At 26.7% G+C, this 25,231-nt stretch overlaps 6 protein-coding genes and 1 long non-coding RNA gene across 17 annotated transcripts in view; 4 read left to right on the top strand and 3 right to left on the bottom strand.

Moving 5' to 3' along the window:
* Window positions 1-386: 386 nt before the first annotated feature.
* Window positions 387-1,780, bottom strand: LOC147657418 (uncharacterized). Its single transcript, XR_015292408.1, has 2 exons — window positions 1,583-1,780; window positions 387-757 (listed from the first exon to the last, which is right to left on the bottom strand). It is a non-coding gene; the product is annotated as an uncharacterized LOC147657418 (long non-coding RNA).
* On the top strand, window positions 1,725-6,912 carry Hydr1 (abhydrolase domain containing Hydr1). Its single transcript, XM_086909552.1, has 7 exons — window positions 1,725-2,051; window positions 4,483-4,652; window positions 4,870-5,080; window positions 5,257-5,369; window positions 5,512-5,749; window positions 5,852-6,017; window positions 6,141-6,912. Exons 1-7 carry the CDS (start codon window positions 1,950-1,952, stop codon window positions 6,320-6,322), a joined length of 1,182 nt encoding a protein of 393 aa, XP_086765678.1. The 5' UTR covers window positions 1,725-1,949; the 3' UTR covers window positions 6,323-6,912.
* A 408-nt stretch (window positions 6,913-7,320) lies between these two features.
* Window positions 7,321-13,639, bottom strand: LOC100869773 (prolyl endopeptidase). 7 transcript variants are annotated; one of them, XM_086909542.1, is made up of 14 exons: window positions 12,537-12,610; window positions 11,153-11,202; window positions 10,966-11,079; window positions 10,538-10,761; window positions 10,291-10,478; window positions 9,971-10,196; window positions 9,669-9,828; window positions 9,390-9,590; window positions 9,122-9,304; window positions 8,882-8,995; window positions 8,666-8,814; window positions 8,380-8,592; window positions 7,964-8,288; window positions 7,321-7,880 (listed from the first exon to the last, which is right to left on the bottom strand). In XM_086909542.1, exons 3-14 carry the CDS (start codon window positions 11,032-11,034, stop codon window positions 7,815-7,817), a joined length of 2,118 nt encoding a protein of 705 aa, XP_086765668.1. In that variant the 5' UTR covers window positions 11,035-11,079; window positions 11,153-11,202; window positions 12,537-12,610; the 3' UTR covers window positions 7,321-7,814. The 7 variants fall into 7 exon arrangements, with proteins under 7 accessions (XP_086765668.1, XP_086765670.1, XP_086765669.1 ...); XM_086909544.1 differs by lacking the exons at window positions 11,153-11,202; window positions 12,537-12,610 and adding an exon at window positions 13,516-13,639; XM_086909543.1 differs by lacking the exon at window positions 11,153-11,202 and having other exon boundaries at window positions 12,537-12,673.
* Lipt1 (Lipoyltransferase 1) lies at window positions 12,738-15,815 on the top strand. Of its 4 annotated transcripts, none has more exons than XM_086909551.1 (5): window positions 13,338-13,479; window positions 13,605-13,867; window positions 14,311-14,418; window positions 14,691-14,904; window positions 15,170-15,815. In XM_086909551.1, the coding sequence occupies exons 1-5, from the start codon at window positions 13,443-13,445 to the stop codon at window positions 15,517-15,519; spliced, it is 972 nt and encodes a 323-aa protein (XP_086765677.1). In that variant the 5' UTR covers window positions 13,338-13,442; the 3' UTR covers window positions 15,520-15,815. The 4 variants fall into 4 exon arrangements, with proteins under 4 accessions (XP_012350456.1, XP_003691038.1, XP_086765677.1 ...); XM_086909550.1 differs by having other exon boundaries at window positions 13,605-13,879; XM_012495002.3 differs by having other exon boundaries at window positions 12,738-13,879.
* Window positions 12,906-13,426, top strand: LOC105737345 (uncharacterized). Its single transcript, XM_012495006.3, has one exon. It carries the CDS (start codon window positions 12,906-12,908, stop codon window positions 13,092-13,094), a length of 189 nt encoding a protein of 62 aa, XP_012350460.2. The 3' UTR covers window positions 13,095-13,426.
* LOC100872594 (uncharacterized) lies at window positions 15,655-17,914 on the bottom strand. The gene is made up of 4 exons (XM_012495000.2): window positions 17,581-17,914; window positions 17,165-17,398; window positions 16,884-17,044; window positions 15,655-16,640 (listed from the first exon to the last, which is right to left on the bottom strand). Exons 1-4 carry the CDS (start codon window positions 17,827-17,829, stop codon window positions 16,010-16,012), a joined length of 1,275 nt encoding a protein of 424 aa, XP_012350454.2. The 5' UTR covers window positions 17,830-17,914; the 3' UTR covers window positions 15,655-16,009.
* A 1,913-nt stretch (window positions 17,915-19,827) lies between these two features.
* Window positions 19,828-25,231, top strand: part of Glut4EF (Glucose transporter 4 enhancer factor) — a 99,214-nt gene continuing 93,810 nt past the window's right edge. For both annotated transcript variants that reach the window (XM_086909548.1, XM_003690992.4), the window contains exon 1: window positions 19,828-21,812. In XM_086909548.1, the coding sequence (XP_086765674.1) occupies window positions 21,423-21,812 (390 nt within the window). In that variant the 5' untranslated portion in view covers window positions 19,828-21,422. The remainder of the gene's footprint in view (window positions 21,813-25,231) is intronic.

Here is a 25,231-nt window from a genome sequence, read left to right as displayed (position 1 = left end):
AAAATTAATTTAAATTTTCATTGTATTAATTTGTATATATTTTTGTATTTTGTTTTTTTTAAATATAAATCTTAATACTAATTTAAAAAAGTAATAATATAAAAAATTTTAAATAAAAATAATTTATCAATTGATTGATAAAAATCAATTGATTAAAGATTTTGTATATAATATAATTACAACCTGTGTTTGATAATTAAAATATGATATTTTATATTTATTCATATTAATAGTTATCAGATAAATATAATATTAAAATATTATTTTTTTCCATAATATTTAAAATCAAAACCAAATAATTAATTAATCATCTTTATGAAATATAATTATTGAAGTAAATAATTATTGAGGTATAAATTTATATAATGAATTATTACAATTAGAAATTTACAAATTGATCATATCTTTATTATACTTTCTCTCATATTAGCAATGTTATAAGCTTTATTTCTTATTTCTTTAATCAATCATAATGATAATATTTTATCATATATCAAATCAAAAATTTATATCTTTATAATTTTTTCTGCTCTTTAGACTGAATAAAGTATGATTTCTTAGTTTATAATTAAACATAATATATATATATATATATATAATGACATCATATATGATAAAATTAATGTTTAATTATTAATTTTCTTTAATTATTGATTGTTTTATTCTCTTATTAATTATTTGCTATTATATTTTGAATTTTATTTTCATGAAATGCTCTTTAAAAGCTTTTTACAACAAATGCACATAAATTTATAACCTGAAATAATATATGTACATAATTATTAGCTATATTATTAACCACAATTAGATCTATATTTTATATTTATGATTAAAGAAATAGAGTATTACATATTTTATTACATATATACATTATTACATTTATTACATAATATATTTAAAGCAATAAAACATGCGATTTATTATAATATTGACATATAATTTTCAATATTATAACTGAAAAACTTAAAAAAAAATTATATTAATTAGAATAAACATATTATAATTAATTAGTTTTTATTTTATTCTATTTTATTTTTTAGTAGTAAAAAAAATAAAATATATAAAATAAATAAGTAATAAAAAAAATGAATAATATAATTAAATTAATTAAAATTTAAATAGAGAATGATTTCCAAATTATAACTCTTATACTATAAAATAGGTACGATTTATTGAAAATAAACGATGTGACATATATAAATGACATATAGATTATATTCATAAACACTAATACGAGTGAAATATTGCGGCTTCCAGTCACATTTGTTACATATATACAAAGAATTATTATGTTCGCATCGAAATTGCTTCATATAAAACCATGATAGTACTTTGATTAAAATGATAGATATAATCGAATCGAATAAAAGAACTATGTTTCTTAATATGTCATTAACATGATAGAACAATAAATTGTAATATTATAATAATTATAAATAATTAAAAAAAATATATTGTTTACATATTATTATATTCATTAATTTTAATTTTATCAATTGATAAAACATGTAGAATTCACTTTCATTGATAGTGGTAATATAAAAGTTCAAATGATCGTATTATGTAATTCCTCGTTACATACTTTGCACACGACTCCCATATTTCTGGATGTGTATACGTACGAAATGACGTGACGAGTTAGTTCATGAGTGTGGGAGCGGATCCATTGGTGTGCACGTGACTGAATCTCGAGTATATGTCTATGTCGTATAGTCGGTGCATGGTTTTGTGGTACTGGTTGGCTGTCTAGTAAGCTAGTTGGCCGTCCAATTATTTAAACATCATCCGCGCAGTCGCGCGAGTCTGTCTCAATGCTTAGCCATCGGTTGTGTAGGTACCGGCATTCAGCAAGTAAAGATTATCAGTACTAGTCAGTGGTCTCCTGATCAGTGATATTGCCTGACGCTGCCTCTGTCAGCAGTCTGTCGGACGTATCGATAGAGTACACGATGTTAAGTATATTTGAACCACTTCTCGACATTCCGGTTGTCTACTACGGGGCGCTGCTGGGCGTTGGATTCTGTATCTACTATCTTTTTGAAGTAGTTAAAGTAAGTACTTACATTATTGGTACTTACATTATTGTTTTTTCATCGAATTATTTTTTATGATTTTTATGATTATCGTTAATAAAAAACAAGTTTTTTTTGAAAGCAATAAATAAATAAGAAATCTTATTTATAAAAAAAAATTAAAATTAAAATTAAACGTATCATATTATTACTTCAAATATTTTATGAAATTGATATTGATAATATATCATAAAAAAATAATTTAATGATGTAATTATATATCGATTTCAACGTTAAAAATAACACACATTATTTATTTTACTTTAAAAGAAATATTATGTTTTCGTAACAATATTTTGTTAATTGAGTTTCAATTTCAAATCAAATTATACGTGACAATAATTAACAAAGCTATTCACAAATTTTTAACTTTTATTAAATTCAATCATCGCATTTAGTTTACGAATCTTTCAAGCATAATTTATAATAAAAAAGAAAATTTAATTAAAATCACACGATTGAATCATTGATAATCAAATTTGATATAAAGATATATTTATATTTATTATTTGATTTTACGTTATAATTATTATTTAATTAATAAGTTAATATAGTTTTAACGATCTTCGTTCATATAAAAAATTTGTTTATAAATGAAGAAATGATAAATTATAAAACGAAATTAAAAAAAAATAGATTTTAATATCATTATACAATATTATATATTATATATAATATAATATAAACAGTTTTAATATCCATAAGATTTTAGATTAGATTTTAAATATTTTTTATTATTTATCATTTCATAATCTATTTAATATCATTAAATATCATTAAAAACTAATTTTTGTCGATATATTTAAGATGTGTAATAATTATATCTTTATTTGATTGATTTATCTAAAAGTATCCTAAGTCGACAAATTTTTCATTATCGTATTAATAATATATCAGGCCGATATATTATCAGGATTTCCGCGATGCGAATACATACTTCGAACTCTCACACGACCCTTCATGGTTCGTACGAGTCACGAGGAGATGTACGATCTATTAATTTGACCTTAAAACTCCGAGGCACTTGCCCCGACCAATTGTGCACGCATAGTGTACGACGCGCAATGCACGCACACCGGAACAGGTGATATCGTACTTTTAGTAAATAAAAAAAATGATATAGTGTTATACAATAAATATACATAACAATAAATAATAAGTTTACATCATATGATTAATTCTCTTTAAATAAATATAAAAATAAATAATATTTAATTCACTTCGGTTCGATTGGAAAAAATTAAATATAAAAAATTAATTTGATATAATGTATATTGTGTAGAGAAAAGTAGGAAAACATAAAAGATAGTTTGACAAAAAATAAAAAGAAGACAAAAATTATAAATTATAATGATATCTTTTTTTAATTACGAAATTATCGAATTAATGAATTATTCAATAAAGTATTTGTATTTAAGAAGCATTTTAAATATTAAATGTGATAATTTTTTTTCATTTTTTCATCTTTATTTTTTAATGCTAAGTTCAATGAATGATATAGAATAGACCGATTTAGCAACCAATTACAGAAACATTGTGCTCGTCTACGGACATTATATTGAGATGCAAATACGTATAACGAACATTCATTTTTTTTTCTTGACTTTATAATTGTTATATATATATTAACAAAAACAAGTATTTCAATAATTAACAAATTGAATTATACATAAACGTCATTTAAGTTTCTTAAATAATATTCAATAGACAGAAAAAAAGTTTAAATTAATTCAAACTTAAAATATTAAAATATTTAATATTAATTATATACAAATGATTTTTAGAAATCAAATTAAAAAATAATCTCGTTATTACATGTTAATTATTTCGCATAAATAGTTAAAGAAACTTTTTTAAAATATTTTCACTCTTTTTAATTTACTTTGACTCTTTAATGATACCTAACCAATTTTAATGATATCTAAATATTTAAATAATACGTAACTTTTTAAAAAAGATATATTAGATAAACGGTAAATAGAGGAGAATAGAAGACATTAAAATAAAAGTAAAATGGTATATTTATTTTAATAGATTTTTTTCATATTTTTACATCACAAATTATTGAATTGAAACAATATGAATCTAAATACGAGAGGAAAAAAGAAAAAAGAAAATAATTTATAATTATTCATTACAAGTAACTCATTATATAATAATTATGACGTATAAATATTAATTAAATCATATTTATTAAAATTGGAGACAATAATTAGAACTCAGAATTTATAGAAGAAAAAAGTTATAAAAATTGAAAGTTAATTATAAATAAATACATTATTTGAATTTTGATATCTTCTGTAAGTTACCTTTAACTGTTCACTTTAAATGTTTGTTCATTAAGCCGTTTATTACACTAATAAATTGATGGAGGGAGAAAAATTAAAGATCTTTCTGATATGATTTTCAGACACCGATGCTGGTATGCGCGAATGGACCATTCCGAGAATTTCTAGAAGAACACGTACCTCTGGTGAGGAATAAGTTTTGGCCAACCTTATGGTGTTTCGAATCAAGGGCACAAACAGTTATAGCCAGTGTTCTTAGATCTCGAATCTTGCCACCAATTCACTATCGCAGGTTGGTAAGTTTACTTTTAACATTTGTCGATGGAACTTATGCGTCATTGATATTTTTTCTGATTCATTTTTTGCACGATGCATAAATTCATGCGTCATCGATAATTTTTGAAAAAAATTTACGATTAAAAATATGATGATAAGAAAATATTAATAAGCATAATTAAATTTTAATTATCTTAGATTCGTTTTAATTTAATTAATCGATCGTAACGCAGAGAGATTCTGACCTTGTCAGATGGAGGTGAAGTGGCCTTGGATTGGGCAGAAGAAGGATGTTCCGCTGTTTCGCCAATTGTGATTATTTTGCCAGGACTCACTGGCGCAAGTCAAGCGGAATATATTAAATGCCTTGTCTCATCCGCGAAAAAAGTTGGGATACGATGCGTAATCTTTAATAACAGAGGCTTAGGAGGCGTAGAATTGAAGGTAAAGCGATATTTAATCTTCTGACCTTTTAATGGCAAATTATGATCTCATTAAGTTGCAAGATCATTATCATCGTTTATAGGGAAATATACATGGAAATAAAAAAGAACATATGAAAAAGACTCTGAAAGATTTGGAAATAGAAATTTAGTCAGATAATCGATATAAAATTTCAGACTCCACGAACATATTGTGCTGCAAATAGTGACGATTTAACAGAGGTTGTTGACTATGTAAAGAAGATTCATCCCAATGTACTTCTTGGAGCGACGGGAATCTCAATGGGAGGGTAATAAACAAATCTTTTATAAAATTAAATAAATTATACATACAAATTATTTATTAAAAAAACTACGTGAAAAATATAATTAATATATGGCATGTATTATATTGTCGTAATAACATTCCTTATCATGTATATATTTTTTTAGATTAATTTTAGGCAATTATTTAGCACGACAAGGAAAAATAGCCAAAAATAAATTGAAAGGATGTTTCTTGATTTCTGTGCCATGGAACGTATTTGCCGCGACAAAGAGCACAGAAGAAAATTATTTTAACTTGATTTTAAATAAATATTTAGCCTTTTCACTTCGTCAACAAGTAAAACGCTTGCACTATTCTTCGGAAAGTGGAATGTTCGATGTTGACATTGACTCTCTTCTTAAAGTAAGATTTTGATTATTTTTATCAAACTATATCAAATTGTGTAAAAGAAGATATGAATGCATATATAATTATATGTATAAATATTTCTTCTCGCTTATTTAGAGTCAAACTGTAAGAGAGTTTGATTCACAATTTACGGTGAAACAATTCGGTTATAAAGATGTAGAGGATTATTATTCCAACGCAACTATACATGACAAATTACATTTGATTGACGTACCGTTATTGTGTCTTAGTGCTGCGGACGATCCATTTCAACCAGTTCAAGGTAGCTTAATCAATCGATTGCATTAGCTACGCATCTTTTTAAAATGAGTTATTTGAAATAAATTATTTATGATTATTTGGGATAATTTTGTTAATACATTTTGTTCTTCTTATCGATGTTTAGCCATACCATTGAAAGAAATATCACAAACTAAAAAAGTAGCTGTTGTTGTAACATCTCGTGGCGGACATATTGGTTTCATGGAAGGTATGTGGCCAGTAAAAGAAGAACAATATATGGGTAAATTATTTTCACAATTTTTTACCGCCCTATTCACTACTAATATAGATCATCAATTATTGTGACGAACTTATAAACTAAATATCAAATACATTCACAAATATCAATATCAAATATTTCGTTTACATTCGAGTATTGTATAAAAGTTATCACGTGCCATAATTGAAGATTGGGCATGGAAAAGGCTATAAGTAAAATATATTATATTACGATGAAACTGTTTCATCTTTTATGATATAAAACTTTTTTTTACGTCAATAAATAATATTTTTATTTATTGAAATAAAGATATTAGAATGTAAAAAAAATTAATTTTTATATATTTTATCGATAAATAATATCTTAATGAAAAAGTTCTTTTATATATACAGTTTTTTATTATATCCAGTCTTCAATTAATCGTGTTCAGGGTATTGCACATATGTGATTTTATTAGTATTAAGAAATATCAAATTTTCATATCGCTTTTACATTAAAAATTGTTCAATAATTATCTTTGGGACATTGATATCTATAATATAGATATAATTTTTTACACATGAATATTATAAAATATGTAGGGATAAAATATGTTATATTTATTTTTAATATTATAAGTTTTTATTATTAAATGTTTATTCATATCAATATTCAAAATAAAATAAATAAAAATTTAGTTTCATTTATTTATATTATATTTATGCAAATTTTGTTTCAAATTATAAAAACTTTATATCATTTGAAATGTAATTTTATGAAACATAAATCTGCGAAAACAAAATTGTAAAAAAAGTTTGTAATCCTAAAGTTCCTAAATGTTTTAAAAATTAATATCGAAATTTTATTAATAAATTGTTAATTTTTAAAAAATTCTTAACAAATAACTTCACATTTAAAAATTTCATATTAATTGTGATATTGAAAGCAAAAATATACATATTGTTAAATTTTATATATAGTTTCTGTTATAAACTTTATAAATAAATATTATAAAAAAAATATACTGTGGTATTTCAAAATATTTTACTTTTAAATTTTTTTAATGTTAAATCTATATAGAAAATAAAATGTTAATAATAAAAAATTTATTTTTGTTATTTAATTATTTAATATTTAATAAAAAAAATCTACATAATTAGATATTCATATAATTATTAAATTTTAAAAGACAATAGAATAAATTGGAAAACATACTTTGCCATATATCTTATGAAAAATAGGTTATAGTAAATTACATGAATTTTTTATTCCATAGAATAAAAATTTTTCTTATAAAATAATTTACTAAAAAGCATTCTTCTGTATTTCATAATATATATAATAATAATGTGAAAATACTTTTCCAATTATAAATATTAAAAATAATCCTGCTTTTTAATTATTGTTAGAAATAAAATAGTTTTTTCCATTTTTTTTCTATTTGACATGTTAATAATATTGCATTATGCGTTATGTATTCAACACAAATTAAAGATAATGATTGAAGCAGGACAATAAAAATATGCTTTAGGAATAGAATTATATTAGAAGATTTATGCACAGTATCAAATGTAAGAATGTTAATATTCTTAATATATGTTATAATTTGAATTCTAAATCCAATGATTTCACAATAAATGCTAAAATATCTGTACTTTCTTCGATCTAAAATAAAAAATATTCTATAATGATATGACAATTTTATATATAAATATATTATAAATTAATTAATATTAATAAATACTAACCACTTTCATGGTTGGTTTTCCACCACCATGTCCAGCTTTAGTCTCTATTTTAATTAATAAAGGATTCGTTTGTTGCGGTAATTTTCCTAACGTATATTGTAGAGTGGCGATAAGTTTTAGACTATGTAATGGTACTACCCGATCATCGTGATCGGCAGTCAACAATAATGTTGCAGGATACTGTCCATTTTCCGGAACTCTTACATTATGTAACGGGGAATATTTTATAAGATTTTCAAAATGTTTCGAATCATCTGAACTACCATAATCAGATACCCAAGCAACACCAATAGTAAATTTATGGAAACGTAACATATCCATTACTCTATACAATAGATGTAAAATATATAAAAAAAAAAAAATCAAAAAATTTAAATAATTTAAATTTAATAATAAAATTTAAAAATTTAACTTACCCAACTTGAGCAATTGCAGCACCAAAAAGATCAGGTCTTTGATTTATGCATGCAGCAATTAATAAACCACCATTACTGGCACCTAAAATACTTAATTTTGAAGATGTAGTATAACCGTTTTCAATCAAATATTCAGCAGCAGTTTGAAAATCATCAAATACATTCTGTTTATTAAAGAATCGTCCACCATTATGCCATTTTTCTCCATATTCTCTGAAATTGTATAAAATTTTATAAAATTTTATATAGAATTATATTTATTAACATTGATGTCTGCACGATGTACCCGCCACCACGAATATTTGCCACAGCAAGTACTCCATTTAAATGCTGAACAAAAACCAGCTTTGTAACGCTAAATGTCGGTTGAATGCTCACATTAAAGCCTCCATAACCATATAATAAAGCCGGCATGGAACCATCCAAAACTGCATCCTGTATAATAAAAATTTATTATATTTTATTTATTATAAATATAATAAATAGTATTAAAAATACTTACATGTTTCATTACTATAAACATTGGAATTTTTGTACCATCTTTACTTGTATAGAATATTTGACTAGTTTTATACAAACTGGGATCAAAGTTTTTTACTTTAATCTCTCTTAATATCTGAAAAAATATTTATATATATATAATATACATGTATAATTTGTTTTTTTTTTTAATATTTTTTTAATTTTTTAATATGTTATATTTATATTTGAATATAATATTATTTATGAAAAAAATACTAACTTGTGGTTCTTCTTCATTTTTCAAATCAACTCTGTATATAATACCAGGAATTAAAAATGATTTAAACTGATAAAATATTTCAGAATATTTTTTTTGTCCTGCAAAATTAACTATTGTACCAACATCAAGAGGAAATGTTCTAAGTATATCACCACTTTTTAAGCTATGTAATTGTAAAATGTTCTAAAATGAATATATAACATTAATATTTTAATTCTATTTTTAATTTGTAAATTATTATATTATTTCTATATTTGAAAGTTCATACCTTAACATGTTCAATATAACAAGCTACAAATTTATCACCATCAACTGCACATGCCCAATCTAACACATTATCAGGATGTTCTGGTAAAAGATCAACCCATTTTTCTTGTTTATAATCCAATAAATCTATAGCTATTAATTTATAATTTGGTGCGTTTTTGTTAGTCCGAAATATTGCCTTTGTATCATCATTTGTTACATACTAATTAAAAAAAAAAAAAAAAGATAAGTAAAAAAAAAAATATTATAAACTAAGATATTTATATTGTATGTCACTAACTTCATAATCAGCTTCAAGTTTATCAACTACTTGAGTTAAATGTAATTTTTCCTTTATTTTTATTTCTGGCTTCAATTCCGTAAAATAAACTAAATTATCTCTACAATCTTTCACAGGTGTGACAATTAACCATTTTCCACAATCAGAAACTTGTGCACCTCTAATATGAAAATAAATATAACAAATGTATTAGATTATATTCAATTAAAAGTATCTTTATAAAATATTTAATATAATTTTATCTATACTATTATTACAACCAATCAATTTTTATTAAAACACATACATAATGAATCACTCACATCCTCCATAAAGGTTCTTCAGGAAATTCAACTACTATAATATCTTCTGACTGAGGTGTACCAATAATATGGTAACACAGTTTTTGATCTCGATTACCTTCTGTTTCTGAACCATCAGTTTTACCTTTTTGATCTGGATAACAACCATAAAAAATTCCACAATTGTCATGTGTCCATGTTATTGGAGAAAATTTAACTTTTTCCAAAATCTCTGGATATTTTTCACCTATATATTATATATTATTTATTATTCAAATAATAACATAATAAATATATAGAGTAAAACACATTCTTTTACAATCAAAAAATGCAAATTGTACCAGTCTCTGTATTCATAAAATGAATAGTACACCAGTCAGATCCACTAGCAGATAAACCAAATGCATATATGCTACCATCTTCGCTAAATTTACTGATAGTAATTGCAATGGTTCCATCTTCTGATAAAGTATTTGGATCTAAAAATACTCTAGGTTCACTATCCAATGTATCTTGTACATAAAGAACACTGGAAAAGATAATACTTATGCTTAATAATATCAAATACAAATTAATATTTATTATTACCTTTGGTTTTGTAAGCCAGTATTTTTATAGAAATAATATTTATTCCCATATCTAGCAGGACATGAATATTTTGGAAAATCCCATAATTGTTTTAATCGATCATGAATATCTTGACGTGCTTTGCATGAAGTTAAATATGGTGTAGTAATAGAATTTTGAGCATCAACAAATGCTTTAGTTTTTTCAGAATCAGGATCTTCTAACCATCTGTATGGATCTTGAACCTAATAAAAATAGTTATAAAATCTCATAAATCATTTTACTTGTAATTTTTATTTTAAGTTTGTTTTACTTTGATTATTAAATAAAAATACTTTTCATATTAATATTAGTTTATAAAAATAAGCTTTTTTTATTATTAAAGAAATATTATTACATATTACATATTTAAAAATATTTTATTAAAAAAGCTTATCTATTATTCTAACCTCAATACCATGATAATTATCGATAATGCTTTCATCGCGATATGCCTCAGGGTATTGTAATTTTTCCATTTTTTTATTTATATTTATACGTTTTTGTACCGTAGAATCAAACACCTGGATTTTTGAAAATGTAATTGAAATTATGGTGATATTATTTATAAACAATTGTATTAATAAAAAACTTTACTTTCACAGTCGAAAAAGCCAATGTCCGAACAAATTGAGAGTGCTTACTAACTGCGAATTTGAACAAATTCTTATAAAATTTAGTTTGAATTTTATATGAATTTGCAAACATATTAACAATTATAAATACAGCCATGATATAAATTTTTTACACGTAATATATACAAAAATATAACTTTATAATATAATATTATACTAAAATATACTTTTCTGACATCTTACACATAATATTATAAGTAAAAAATTATAATTTTTATTTTTATTTTTGCTTATCTATATATGAATAAATTGTATAAAAATTATTATTTTTAACAATAAGCTTTTATTTATTCTTAATAATATATTTATTTATTATAAATAAATTTTATTTACTTTATTTTATTATAAACATTTATATTATAAATATTTTTCTATCTTATATCTTATATTAATTAGAATTATATCGAAATATTAATATATTTATATATTATAAAATTATATATTATTAATATATATGAATATATATATATATATATATATATATATATATATATATACATAAAATATTTTCATTATATTTCTAATAAATTTGACAATGTCTCACGTTTAAATATAGCAATATGTTAGGCATAAAGCGTTTACGATATCTGTTTTGTTCAAAAATTTCAAATCTTATCTCATTCTTTGTAAGAATGTAACAATAATATGAATATAGTTTATATATGAAACTTTTTAGCCAAAATTAAATTATCATTAATTTTTATTTTATCAAAAACAGTTAGATAAAATTTGTAATATTAAAAAGTTGACATAAAGAAGGTTAACTAAGTGAGTATTCAGAATGAAAAATTTATATCACAGTAATTAAAAATGTCATGTCAATATAATTATAAATGCAATAGTAACGATACGTATGATGTAGAAGAGTAGGGGATATCCTTATCAATTGGCCTTAATTACCTCCTCTCATAGTATACATGTTTACATGTAATTGAGACATAAATATAAAATACAGTATCGTATATAAAAAGTATAAAATTTTATTTTCTATTTACATTTATTATTTGCAATTGTTAAAAAGTACATATTTTACAAATAATATATTTTAATTTTTTATTTTTTTAAATAAAATAAAAATTTTAATTTTAATTTTATTAAAAATTAATTTTGACATTTTTTAATTTTTACTTTGTATTAAAGAAAAATTTACATACATACATATATATATATATATAATAATTAAATAATGTAATAAAATTTTAAAATACACAAAATTTATAGATATATAGAATATTTTAAGCAAATAATTTATATCAAAAGCTATATATATTTCGTCTAAATATTTTTAATAGGTATTTAATGATTTATTACAAAATTAAAAAAAATAACTATGAAAGTCTATTTACGGGTCTGAAACTCTTTGTGGGAGGGTTGATCACGAAGAGAATTCACGAGAATTCACAGAGAGTTGCGTTGCACTATCATGAACAGGTCAGCTGTACTTTGTGCTGTGAACTTAGATAACCTCTTTGCATGTGTTTAAAGACCCCCCTCTGCTTTGTTCAACTAGACTGAGTTTATATAACATCAAAATTCAATGCTAAAGTATTCATTGTGAATCGACGAGTGCATCAGTGAATTTTGGCACACGTTTGTAACTGTGTATACTTCGTTTTCAAGTGATATAACCTTATAAAAAGAACAAGCTACTCTTTAGCATAATTTACGCAGTGATAGGAAGAGGTCGCTCTACATCGTTTGTGTGGATAATTTGAATGTTTCTTTTCAATCTCTCAGTACACAGAGGAATGCAAAAGGATTGTCGAGATTGTTTAGGTATCCGATACCGTATTAACTCCCTGGATCAAACGTGGAAGTGGTTGCATCAAACAATTACTCTTCACGATTATTTGATTTCTATAACTGCGAGTCAGTCAAACTTCTCAAAAAAGTGTTGTCAGTAGACCTGCTATCTACAGACAGAAATATTAACCGCTACCAAGGCTGATCTCGCTATATATACAGCGGTATAAAAATCTTCACAGATTTAGTAGCAAAGACTGATTTCACGAGATAATTGCACCATTTCCAGGGAGTTTTCATATCGGTATCGACATACACATTTGCCGTTCGATTCATTATAATATAAAAAAAGAAGAAAAAGTGTGTATGAGTGCGAAAAAAACGAAGAAAATTTTATTTGCACGTGCACATTAAAAACATGTCACTAATTAACAAATTTATAATTGTTGTTAAACGAAAACTTCAATACAATAATTTGTATCATATATCTAGATACTCTACGAGTTTTAATGAAAAACAAGATGACCCTAATAATTCAATTAAAAAGTCAGTATTCATATCGCAATCCACAGATATATTTACCAATTTAGCGTTAGAAGATTGGTTCTATAAAAATTATGATTTTAAAAATCACCACATATTACTTCTATGGCGTAACAATCCGTGTGTAGTAATCGGACGTCACCAAAATCCATGGATCGAGCACAACTCTCAATTAGCTGAAAAACGTGGTATAGTGTTAGCTCGTCGCAATAGTGGTGGCGGTACTGTCTATCATGATATTGGTAATTTGAATTTGTCCTTCTTCACACCGCGGGAACGATATAATCGAAAATACAATCTAGAGATTATTACCAGAGCTCTGTATCGAGAATGGGGTATAGAAGCAGAGGTGAATAAACGCGAGGACATCATTGTTGAAGGAAAATGCAAAGTATCCTTTCATGTAATGTATCAAAAACATTTATAAATACATATATATATCTGCTTATTTGGGATGTTCCAAAATTATATATTCAATGACAAAGATTACATTAATATCAAATGAATTGGAATGAATAATAATAATGAATAAGGATAACGATGTTATTTCTTCTGAAATTCATAACATTAATATAATTGATTTAATTATATCTTTTATATCTAAATTTATACTTCAAATTTTTAGTTTTATATTTAAAAATTTTAATAACAGATACTTTGATATGCTTTGTCTTAAAATTATATTAATATTCAAATAAAAACAATAATAAATTTTTTTTTATTTTTTACAAAAAAAAATTATAAAAGAAATTGGAACAACCTACATATTTAAAAGCAAAGCATTGCGCTTTGCCGAAAAACTACCTATGTATCCTTAACTATTTTAAAATACAGATATCTGGTACTGCAGCGAAATTAGGACGGCCTAATGCATATCATCATTGCACATTATTAGTAAATGTAAACAAAACAGCATTATACTTAGCTCTCGAAGAAAAAAAGGTAATTTTTTTCGAATTTTTATCATATTTTATATATAATAACATATGTACATAATAGCGATATAATAAATATTATTTATGTATTTTTATATTCATTTTATATTCATTGTTAAATTTATAGATATATTTAATTAAAATTTAAATAGCAAAAAAACTTTTATATTTTTTCAAGCTTAATTTTTTTAATACATAAAAACAAAATTTAATTTTTTAATATTTTTGAATTTATATTATTCATTATAAGAAATATATATATTTATATGTATATTTCAGAATGGTATAGAAACAAATGCTACAGTATCCACGCGTTCTCCAATAAAAAATTTAATTGACATAAATTGTCATATTCAAATGGACAAACTCATTACTGCAATAGGTTGGGAATATCTCCGAACTAAAGCTCTCGTCCTAGAAGATGGTGGACAAGATCTTATTCAATGTCAAAAAGGATTTCAATATATCAATCCCACCGAAGATTGGTTTCCAGGTATATAAATATTAAAAAGAAAAAAAATTTAATTTCTAATTTCGAATCTTAAATGTTTAGATTTATTTAAGATTTATCTTAAATGTTGTTGTAATAAATTTTTAATAATATTTTTACAATATTTATCAAATACTTGAAATATTACTATATATTGGCAACATCAGTTTATGATAAATTTATTTAAGAAATTAATAATTAATAAATTTATATAAAAGAATTAAATAAAAATAGTATTCTTAATTATATTTTTATCTAAAATTTTCAGGATTGAACAAATTAATAAGCGAGTTTCGTTCCTGGGAATGGAATTATGGTAAAACACCGAAATTTACGGTAACACGTGTTTTAGATATGGTCACGCGAAACAACAAAGTTCATCGACTTAATTTGACATTAGAAATCCAGAATGGTATCATTGAAGAAATCAAGATGAGACTGCCAGCCAGTTTAGTAGCAGAAGATTTTAGTCAAGATGCGAGCGTGATAACCAATTTACGAGGTTCGAGATACAATCATGAAATAATGGAAAATATAATAACTGCGATCGGTTGTAAAACTGTTACGCTAAGTACAAGTCAAAATATAGATAAAAATAATATGATTGCTACGCAATGATTAAACCCATCGAACAATCATAATGATTGTGTTTAAATTGTTGTGTTCAAAACAAAGAATCGAGTTTGTATAATAAATCATGCATAAGTTTATATATATTTGATTTTACTTGAAAATGTATTGTTATTAATTCTATTATATGAAAACAAAAAATATATTTTCGATTATAGATGTTACAATTTTATATTTTTACGTAAATATGTAAATATAACTCATATTTTATTTTGATTGATGAAATACTGTTAATGAAAAAATATATGTGTATATATTTTTAATAATAATTTATCGATAATTAATTTATTAAATTTATTTTTATCCAAATTGTTTTCTCGATATATATAATCTGTTAATTTGATTATTGTTATTGATATTATTGATCTAAAATTCATAATACATGAAAAATAACATATACAAAAGTTAGAATTTCGTCGCTTAATAAATTACGTTGCAACATTTTGTTGCACTCATAACAATGAGTTACCTCATGAAATTATGTATATCTTTCTCTATATCCGGTATCATTATTATTTAAATTTGAAACTATTGATGGATAGCGATAAAGAGTAGGTCGTAATATAACATCCCGATATGGCGGTGGAGGAGTACCTGGACAAGATTCTATCAAGCTTCCGTTACTATCCATGCGTCCTTGTAAGAACGAATTTAACAAAGACATTCTTTGAGAGACTAAATCGTCGTGAAATTGTCTATGATACCAGTATCTTGGATTATGAGAATGTTTTCTTGATAACCAAATATAAGAAATAAGTAATCCACTTGAAATACCAGCTATAAAACCAAGGCAGAGAAACCAATATGATACAAATTTATTCGTTGAATTAATAATATGTGTTTGATTTATCATTTGTTCGCATATCGACAAATTTTTATTGTTTAATATACTTGGTGTATTATATTTTGTTATCGATTTAATTTTTTTAGTAGATGTATTCATAATTGCCGAATGATGATAATTGCGCGATCTTGTTACAGGAAGAAGGATCATTTTCTCAAATTTCTGAGGATTATTTTTCTTACCACAAATTTCATTGAATTCAATATTCTTATATTTGAGATATACTTGTAAATCATGTATAACATTGTTGCAAGACCATGGATTTCTGAAAAAAAATGATATAAATTGTATTTACTTTAATCAATTCTAACATATCTACACATGGTAACAGGTATAAATATTATTTACATTAATAATAATAATATCATTAATATTTGAAAATATGAGAGTATTATTAATAAGAAATAAATTATAGTAGAATTTTAAGTATAAAAGTTAAATTCTTATGTGAAATAACTATCTTATTAAAATAATATCATATTAATTTCATACATCTTGTTTATCATACCCTTCTAATGATAATTTCTTCAAAAAATGCAATGTTTGCACAATAGTGTTGCTCATCTGAATCATCAAATTGTTTGAAAGATCGAGACGACGAATGTGTGTGAGTCCATTGAATGTGTCCAGTGGTAAATGACTGATCTGACATGAATCCAAACTTAATTCCTATATAAAAATTTATTTCATGTGATTAAATATATAATTTTTTTTAAATTATAATTTATTTTATCATAAATCTGAAAATTTTGATCAATATTAAATTTGAATTGTTGTTTCTATTATTACCATTAACGAAAAGGATCTCAATTTTGGTATATGTGATTTGAAATTATTATTTGACAATTTCAAAATTCGTAAATTCTCATTTTTTTCAAAAATTTCATCTAAAATATAATGAAGTCGATTTTTCGATAAGTCTAAGACTGTTAAACTTGTAAGACCATCAAAAGCATTCAAACTAATTTCACTGATTGCATTCTTGGAAAGATTAAGATATCGTAACTTCGTCAGTTCAGCATTCTAAAACAATAAATTTTTTTATTTTATAACATAGAGAATATAAATCTCTCATAATATTTTATAATTTATATAATCAAAAAATTAAGATATTAAATAATTTTTAAAATTGTTTTTAATAAAATTTAATTAAATTTTTTATATTTAATTATAAAGTAATCAAGAAAAATATAATTTAAAAATACCTCTAATTCAAAATTATTTATTAATGATATCACATTATCCGATAAGTCCAAGGCTTGTACATTGTTTGGTGCACCTGCATCTATATTATAAAGATGGCGACCTACGCAAGAAGCGCGTTTTAAATTGTACCAAGTATCACATGTACAAAATGAAGAGCATTGTTGTGAATATTGTGCCGAAACTCCGATTTCGAAAAACATTGAAATAATTAATACAATAATTAAATAAACAGTAGTATTATTAGTCATAATATTGAAATTTTACGTTAAACTTTGTAAACCGTAACTAATTTCGAACGTAAATTCACTTCTGACAGAGATTGTTGCGTTTTCATGCGACTCATGATTACCTCTCTAACGTAATCTTATCTTGCAATATGATTGTGTGTATATCGCATAAATGTGTTAACGATCGAGAAACGTCATCAAAGTATTTCGATGATTTTTCTTATCGTTTTACTTTTCGACAGGAATCTTTTCTTTTTTTCAAAAAGAATATATGGGATAATCTAAAATAAAAGTTGGCGAAAATACAATTATTTATTGGCTAATATTTAGTTGTAATATTTGGCTTGTTATGAAATTTTCGTGTGTTTATGATGACATCATGGAAACAAATTTTAATAAATATTATTTATGAATATGTCAGAAATTTTCATTAAAAAGATAATTTAAGTGTAAACTAAACTAATGATAAATTTCGAGATTAGAATCAATATCTATAGAGAACAGGAACAGAATTTTATATTTAAAAAAATTTATTTTTATTAAACAAAATAAATAAAAAAAAAGATAATTATTAATTTAAAAAAGTAAAATACAAATTTTATCTACATCATATTGTATTTTTGATAAAAAATATATAAAAATATATATCATATGTATTTATAAAATATCAAAATTAAATAATTTTTTATACTGAAAAAATAAGTTTAACATATTTTGCTATAATATTAACAAATAAATAATAAAAAATTAAGCTAGCTAAATTAACAATAAATTTTGTAAAATCAAATAATTATTACATGTAAATACTTTTTTATATAAAATAAAAATTTCTTTAAAACATAATTAAATCATGATTTTTCCTGCAAGTTATTTTTTCATTATTATTTTTTCATTATTAGTATATAATAAAAATTTAAGCTATCATATTTTTATTAGCTATCATATTTAGCTAATTAAAAATTGATAAAAATCTAGCATAAAAATTCTGTGAAGTTCACATTTTCATTCGAAATTCTTCATATGAAAATTGTTTCCATGTTAACGTGTTTAGCGTTAAACAGACACATTAATATAACACGAAGATGACTAAGTTTCCATTACATTGACAATGAAAAATAACATTATAATGCATATACACAACAAACATAATCACGCTCTTTTATACGACGAAAGAAATGGTAGCCGGTGACAATTAAATGTTACTCACTAGCCCTTGGCACCTCTTCGAAACCAAACGAGGGGTAGCATTCAGTGAGCTAACAACGCAGCATATTATTGCGCAACATCCACGGAAATAAATCTAGGATAGGCTGCTGAGAACGCGTGGACCGCTGCCTTCTATTCGGCCTTACTATCCCTCCCCACTGCCCCTTGTATCTTCCGGCCATTTTTATTGCTCGTCCTCCTCGCCGCCATGACAAGCATACGGTATGGCACTGCAACTACCTCACCTTTATTAACTGCGTTGCATTTGATCATTTTATCGGTGTAATATTTTCAAATTAATTTAATTTTTTAATTGTTACAATTATAATCGAATTTTATTAAAAATCACTTGAAATTCATGGAAGATTATCGCCATTTACCAATTTCCGAAAACTGTTACGCATTGGCTAAGAAAATATATCAGCGCTGTTGTAGACTATCCACTCTACTACGTGTTTCGTTACTGGCGCCCTCAGCTTACATGAACTACAATTTGATATTATTGCAATTAAATGTTGAATCGATGATAATTTTACATTGTAAAGAAAGTATTATTACGCAAAATAAAGTGATTAAAAAATTATAAAATATCGAATTTTTTATCGAATCTGAATTAATGAGTTTTTAATGAGTTTCGTTATATTTAGCAGGCAGTATAAATTTATTATTTAGAAAAATAATATGAATATGTACGAATATATATACAATGTAAAAACAAACCTTGGAAATAGCTTTGAAGGTGAGGTTCTTTGCGACACATTCCCTGAAGTTGCAACGCTATGCGAAGATATTTCACTCGTCGTGTGTCGTCACCGACCTTCTCAGCTGACGTAAAATGGCCGCCTTCTACTGACAGCTGAACCATAAACACGATTTTTCTCTGCTAAAACGATTTTTATTAACATAAAATATATAATTGTTATTCTTGTACAAACATTACTTTCACAAAAAGTAGAAATCTTATAAAAATATAAGGTATTTCATTAAAAAGATATTACAGTATGGTATACGAGCGGCAATAGGAATATCTTACAGAACGAGGTTTCTTTGACACAACTGTCGGCAGACTGATCACTCGCTTGGATTTCGTCACAAGCGTTCTCAGCTGACGACAAAATGACCGCTTTGTGTATTTAACTACCAGCTGATTGTAAAAGTTTTATTTGTAGAAACTATGTAAAATTGATATTTCTATGAATATTTTTACATTAATTTAATAAAATATAGTGATTGCATATAGAGTTTCTACATAATCGACATACTTTATGTGTAGTGAGAAAGAGAGACGCCAGAAGGGACGCCGAGTACAAGCGTACGAAAAAAGGAGAGGGCTGAGAAAGTGGAAGGTCTTCGTGAGCAAAGTGCTTTGGCTAGGGTTCTAGTCTGCGATTTTTTCCCGTTCTTCTCGTTGTCCGGGCGGACGGCCAATAGGAGTAAGTAGGTCAGCGCGCTCGTCCAATCGGTGCTCGAGGCCGGGTCACGTGGGTTTGTTGTTATCTATCAGCTGTTTTTCCCGGGCGGGCGGGTGGCCGGCCGGCGCAGTGAAAGCCGCTTGGTACTCTGTTCTCAGTCCTTCCCGGTTGCTCAGCTGTGCGTCACATGTCGGCTACCGCGGACCCTACTCCTGTCCGTATACCATCAAATCGTGTACCGCTTGTACGTTCAGCTTACAGAATACCGCTGAATTTCTATTCACTGGCAAGCATTAGTCATATATTATGCTATCTACCGCGTATACGCCAACGTATTACCACAAATCAATCACGAAGTGCCTCGAACATGCAGACGGCGTGACGAACACAGGCAACGGTGCACGCCGTTTTGTTGATACATTGAGTTCTGTGTTCAGGCCGCGAAGGCCACCGCGTCCTTCTTCGGTCTAGGATCGCATTTGCTAACGCAATTGCAATTTAACGTAAAACTGCCCGATCTGTCCTCAGTGTGTATTCGAGTGATCGTGGAACAATGACTTAAAGTAACGTGCTACAGTACGGAACTTCGATAGGAAGGAAAAAAAAAAGAATATAACAAGTGTTTTATTTCCGGGAGTGTTTTTCCTAATATTCAATCAAATCATAGATACTCGTATCGTCTCTTCACAAGTGTTTAACTGTTAAATCGCGCGTGAAATTATTATTTCTCTTTGGTGTGATATTAATATATTCCGGCTTCCGGTTTGTTCACGATATACGTACACGTATATTTATCAACGAAAATTTCAAAGACGATAATAGAAGGGTGAGTTAAATTGTAGTGCAAATGATCTTTATGAAATATCAATTTGCGCGAGATACTTTTGAGAACGATTTGTTATAAGGTGTTCTATTATAAGAAATATCAGTGCATTCTTGTTAAACGATTTAATAAAGTGATCGAAACGATCGTTTATCCATAAATAACCACGAATAATGTCGACGGGTAAGAGGCTGGCGAAACGTAGCATAATCGGCACCAGAGTGTGTGCTCCCGGGGAAGACGGGAAATATTATAGTGGCGTCATTCACGCCGTAAAAACGCCGGCGTCAGCCGCGTCCGAGTCAGGCCTCAGTATTACACCGAAGACTCGTTATTCCGTACGCTTCGATTCCGTACCCGGCGGTCGTCCGCCAAGTCCCAGCACCGAATACTCTGATCGCGACCTGATCGGACCAGGCTTCGGTTCCGTCACCAGCGCACGCCTCGTGCCCGGCCAGAAGGTCTATTTGACGTATAACGGACGGGAAATTCACGCGGAGGTCACGCAACATCGTGAACATCAAGACGAAGTGGATGTTATAATTGCACCGAACGGTCAAGAGGTGAGTTTTGAATAAAATTTTTTTTTTTATTTTTTCTCTCTTCTTTCTTTCTTCTTTTTCGTTTAATTTTATGTATTTCGAGAAAACGATCATCTTCTCAGAATTTTCGAAATAATCTTCAGACGATGGATATACGAATGATGTAGCTATTTTTAATTTAAATTTTTGTTAATTTTTATTAAATTTAAATTTTTTTAATTTTTACAATTTAACAATTTGTTACTTTTATTATTTTTTTTGGAGGTTATGTTACGTTAATGAATTATTTATAATTTGTTAATTTTTAATATTATAAATTTAATTTTCGTTCAACTGAATAAAAAAATTAATTTTTATATTATTAAATCGAACTAAAAAAGAAATATAATATAAAAGAAAAATTGAGAAAATACAAAACAATATAAAAAAAGTATAATAAAAGAAAGAATAGAATAAAAATTTTACTTTCATTCATATTTACATACGTGTAGTATATTTCTTTCTCATTCGTATAGCTTATTGCTTTGGTTAAAGAGAAAACGAACAAAGCATCTGCGAGTAAGGCATGTTAGGCATAACGAGGTTTGATACGTCATCCGTACCGCCGCCGGGTCTCGTTGCATCGGAGCACAGGTTAGCGCGCATCAAACGCGGTCTGCGCGCATGCGCGTATCCAGCTTGTTCGTGTTCACGGCGTGTTTTCAGAGACCGAGAAAAACGCGTTCTCGCGCGCGATAACACGCCATTGCCAGTATCGATGACATGCTCGACGAATTGCAGCAACTGCTCGTTGTTACTTACGCTACTTATTTTTAAGCTACAGGCAACGCATTTTTGACAGGTAAGAGCAAAAAATTGAATGACGTACAATATTATGTGACAGCCGGCTGTTGCTGGGTGGATGTGTGCGTGCATGCTGTTAATCAGAAAATTTAATTTTCGTGACCTCGTTCTACAAGCGGACTATATAGTGGCTGTCCTATTTACGCGACGCGCATGAGCAGCAATACTCATTTCCTTTGTCTTTGAACAAGATAGACAGGGTTAGAAGCGACAAATGCATTATCTTACATCGTTCTGTCTGGACATATCGCGTTGCGAAGCGTCATGCGTCCATTTGAAATTCATTTCTTTAACTACCGATGAACTAGTCGATTGATAATCAAATATTTGAAAGTAATAACTATGTCTGTTTATAATTAGATAAGGAAATGAGAGGGAAAGAGCAGTGTAATTTCTAAACAACGAATAACAAATTAATAGAAAAAAATGCCTGCGTCTCGTAGCGCATCCGCCGCCCGATATTAGAGTCACATGATACATGAGAGTCGGTGCCAGTTCGTCGATTTTCGACACGCCTTTCTCGAGTTACGACCAGATAGAATCCGTGAAGTGGTTGAGCGCGCGCGCGCGCGCGCATATACATATACATGTGCGTATAATTGTATTGAGAGGCATAAGAATTTTTTGCAGATTCGTAGAAAAGCATAGCAACGCAACGTAATAAATACCCCATAAAACGAGGGATAGCGTTATTACGGTCGGTCAGGCGTGGCAGAGAAATATACGTAGTCTCGATACCGCTACGTGGGCGCGGTTAGATTCGTAATGAGAGGCACTGGCATGAGCTAGGTTGCTTGTCCGTAAAGCGAGACTCTTTTAAGCGAGTGTATGCGTGTATGGACGCAGGAGAGGTCGGTTTTATGCGCGAAGTGAGTACGGTAGTACTGGCCCATGCACCGGCTATTCCAGCAGGGGGAAGAGGAGGGTGACCCCACGTGGAACGCATTAGCGCAATATCTTTCTACCTCCGTTAGGTAGCTCAGGCGTGACCACGGTTCCATTTCGTGGAAACTTTGTTGCGCACGCGCGTACGCTATACGCGGGGGAAAAATGAACCGGATCTGGTCGGTCCGAAGTGTCCGGTTCCGATATTTTTATGCCCAGCAAACGTTGTGTCTGTTTTACAGGAGTTCGCTAGGAAATTAGTTTGCTTCTTTACAATAGTAAATAGACATTTTTATCTAACCTGGAATCAGTCACATAGTTTAAAATAAATATTATTTAAAATTGAATGTTTTCGAAATTATTTATCAATTTTTTAATTATTTATTATAATTTTTCAAAATTATAAATTTTAAAATCTGCATATTTTCTCAACAATTGCTCTTACATTGAATTTAAGCATTTAAGAGGTTAAGTTTATAGAAAACTTCGGTTTTAAAAGAAAAGAAAACTTTTTTATCACAATGAGATTTTCTTTAACTTAAATGAAAGTATAAAGTTAGGAGTGAAGATCATGTATACTTTTGATCATTTTGATCACAATTACAATTAATTTTAAAATTCGTAATGAAATATACGTAACAGTCTTATTTTTCATTTTTTCCTTTATTCACATAATCATGTAATCTTTAATCGCCATAATTAATGCACTGATAGAATAATCTGACGCAAGAGTTTCTTCGCGTCGTTACCTGTTTATATATGCAACACATACGCAAACATATGGCTGACTTTTAGTGACGTCGAAGGTTACCGAAGCGTGAATCTGTAAATACTGGACGGCGTTTATCTGTAGCGTAAGTACGCGTAAGTGGTAATTTTAAAGCTTCCGTACGTTCTGTCGACCATCGTGTACCTTTGCTTTAGCAAACATCTTGCATAGGTAGTTTCGTAACGTCCACTTCACGATTCGACATTTCAACGACTGACCGGTTAGTCTTGACAATAAGTCAATAGACATGGTATCCAACTATCATCTTTGTTCACATCATTCAAGTATTGTCCATTACTGAATTTATTTTTCATATTTAAAATCGAAAATTGAAAATTAAAAATGTTATGAAAATTTGCAAATCAAGTGACAAAAGTTATAATCTTTATATATATATTCTTTTTAAAATATTTAAACTCTTCTTTACAGTTTAAATTTTTAAACTTAACAATTAAAATTAGAATTTTTTTAATTTAAGATTTGAAATAAGATTTTTCTAAAATATTTGAATTAATAAATAATTGTTATCATTTTTAATTTGCATTAAGAAAATTGTAATATTAAGTATGATATTTATTGGAATATTCATGAGATTATAATTATTCTGGATATATTATAATTAATCAATAATTAATTAAATATATACCTTTCTTTTCTAAGTTTAATGAAAATAATAATAAACTTTATAGTCAATTTAAATGAAAAAATATTATAACATTTATGTTACGTTTTCAATAAAAAGTTGATTTATAAATGCATATTGTATATTTCACCTAAATATATTCAAATATGTACAACTCTTTTATTTCAAAGATAGTATTTTCTTTTTGAATTTTATTTTATTTTCATTGGATTTTAACAATCTTATTAAACTGATATAATCATGCAATAAAATCAACTCTTTACAAATTCTCGTATATTATATTAACGTATATTATATTAA

This window comes from Apis florea, unplaced genomic scaffold, assembly GCF_048593485.1.
Source record: "Apis florea isolate Af1SG1 unplaced genomic scaffold, ASM4859348v1 contig_3158_pilon, whole genome shotgun sequence".
In the NCBI taxonomy this organism is placed as follows: Eukaryota; Metazoa; Arthropoda; class Insecta; order Hymenoptera; family Apidae; genus Apis; species Apis florea.
The sequence above is the reverse complement of the archived record's forward strand: the minus strand, read 5'-3'. Positions and strand labels throughout refer to the sequence as shown.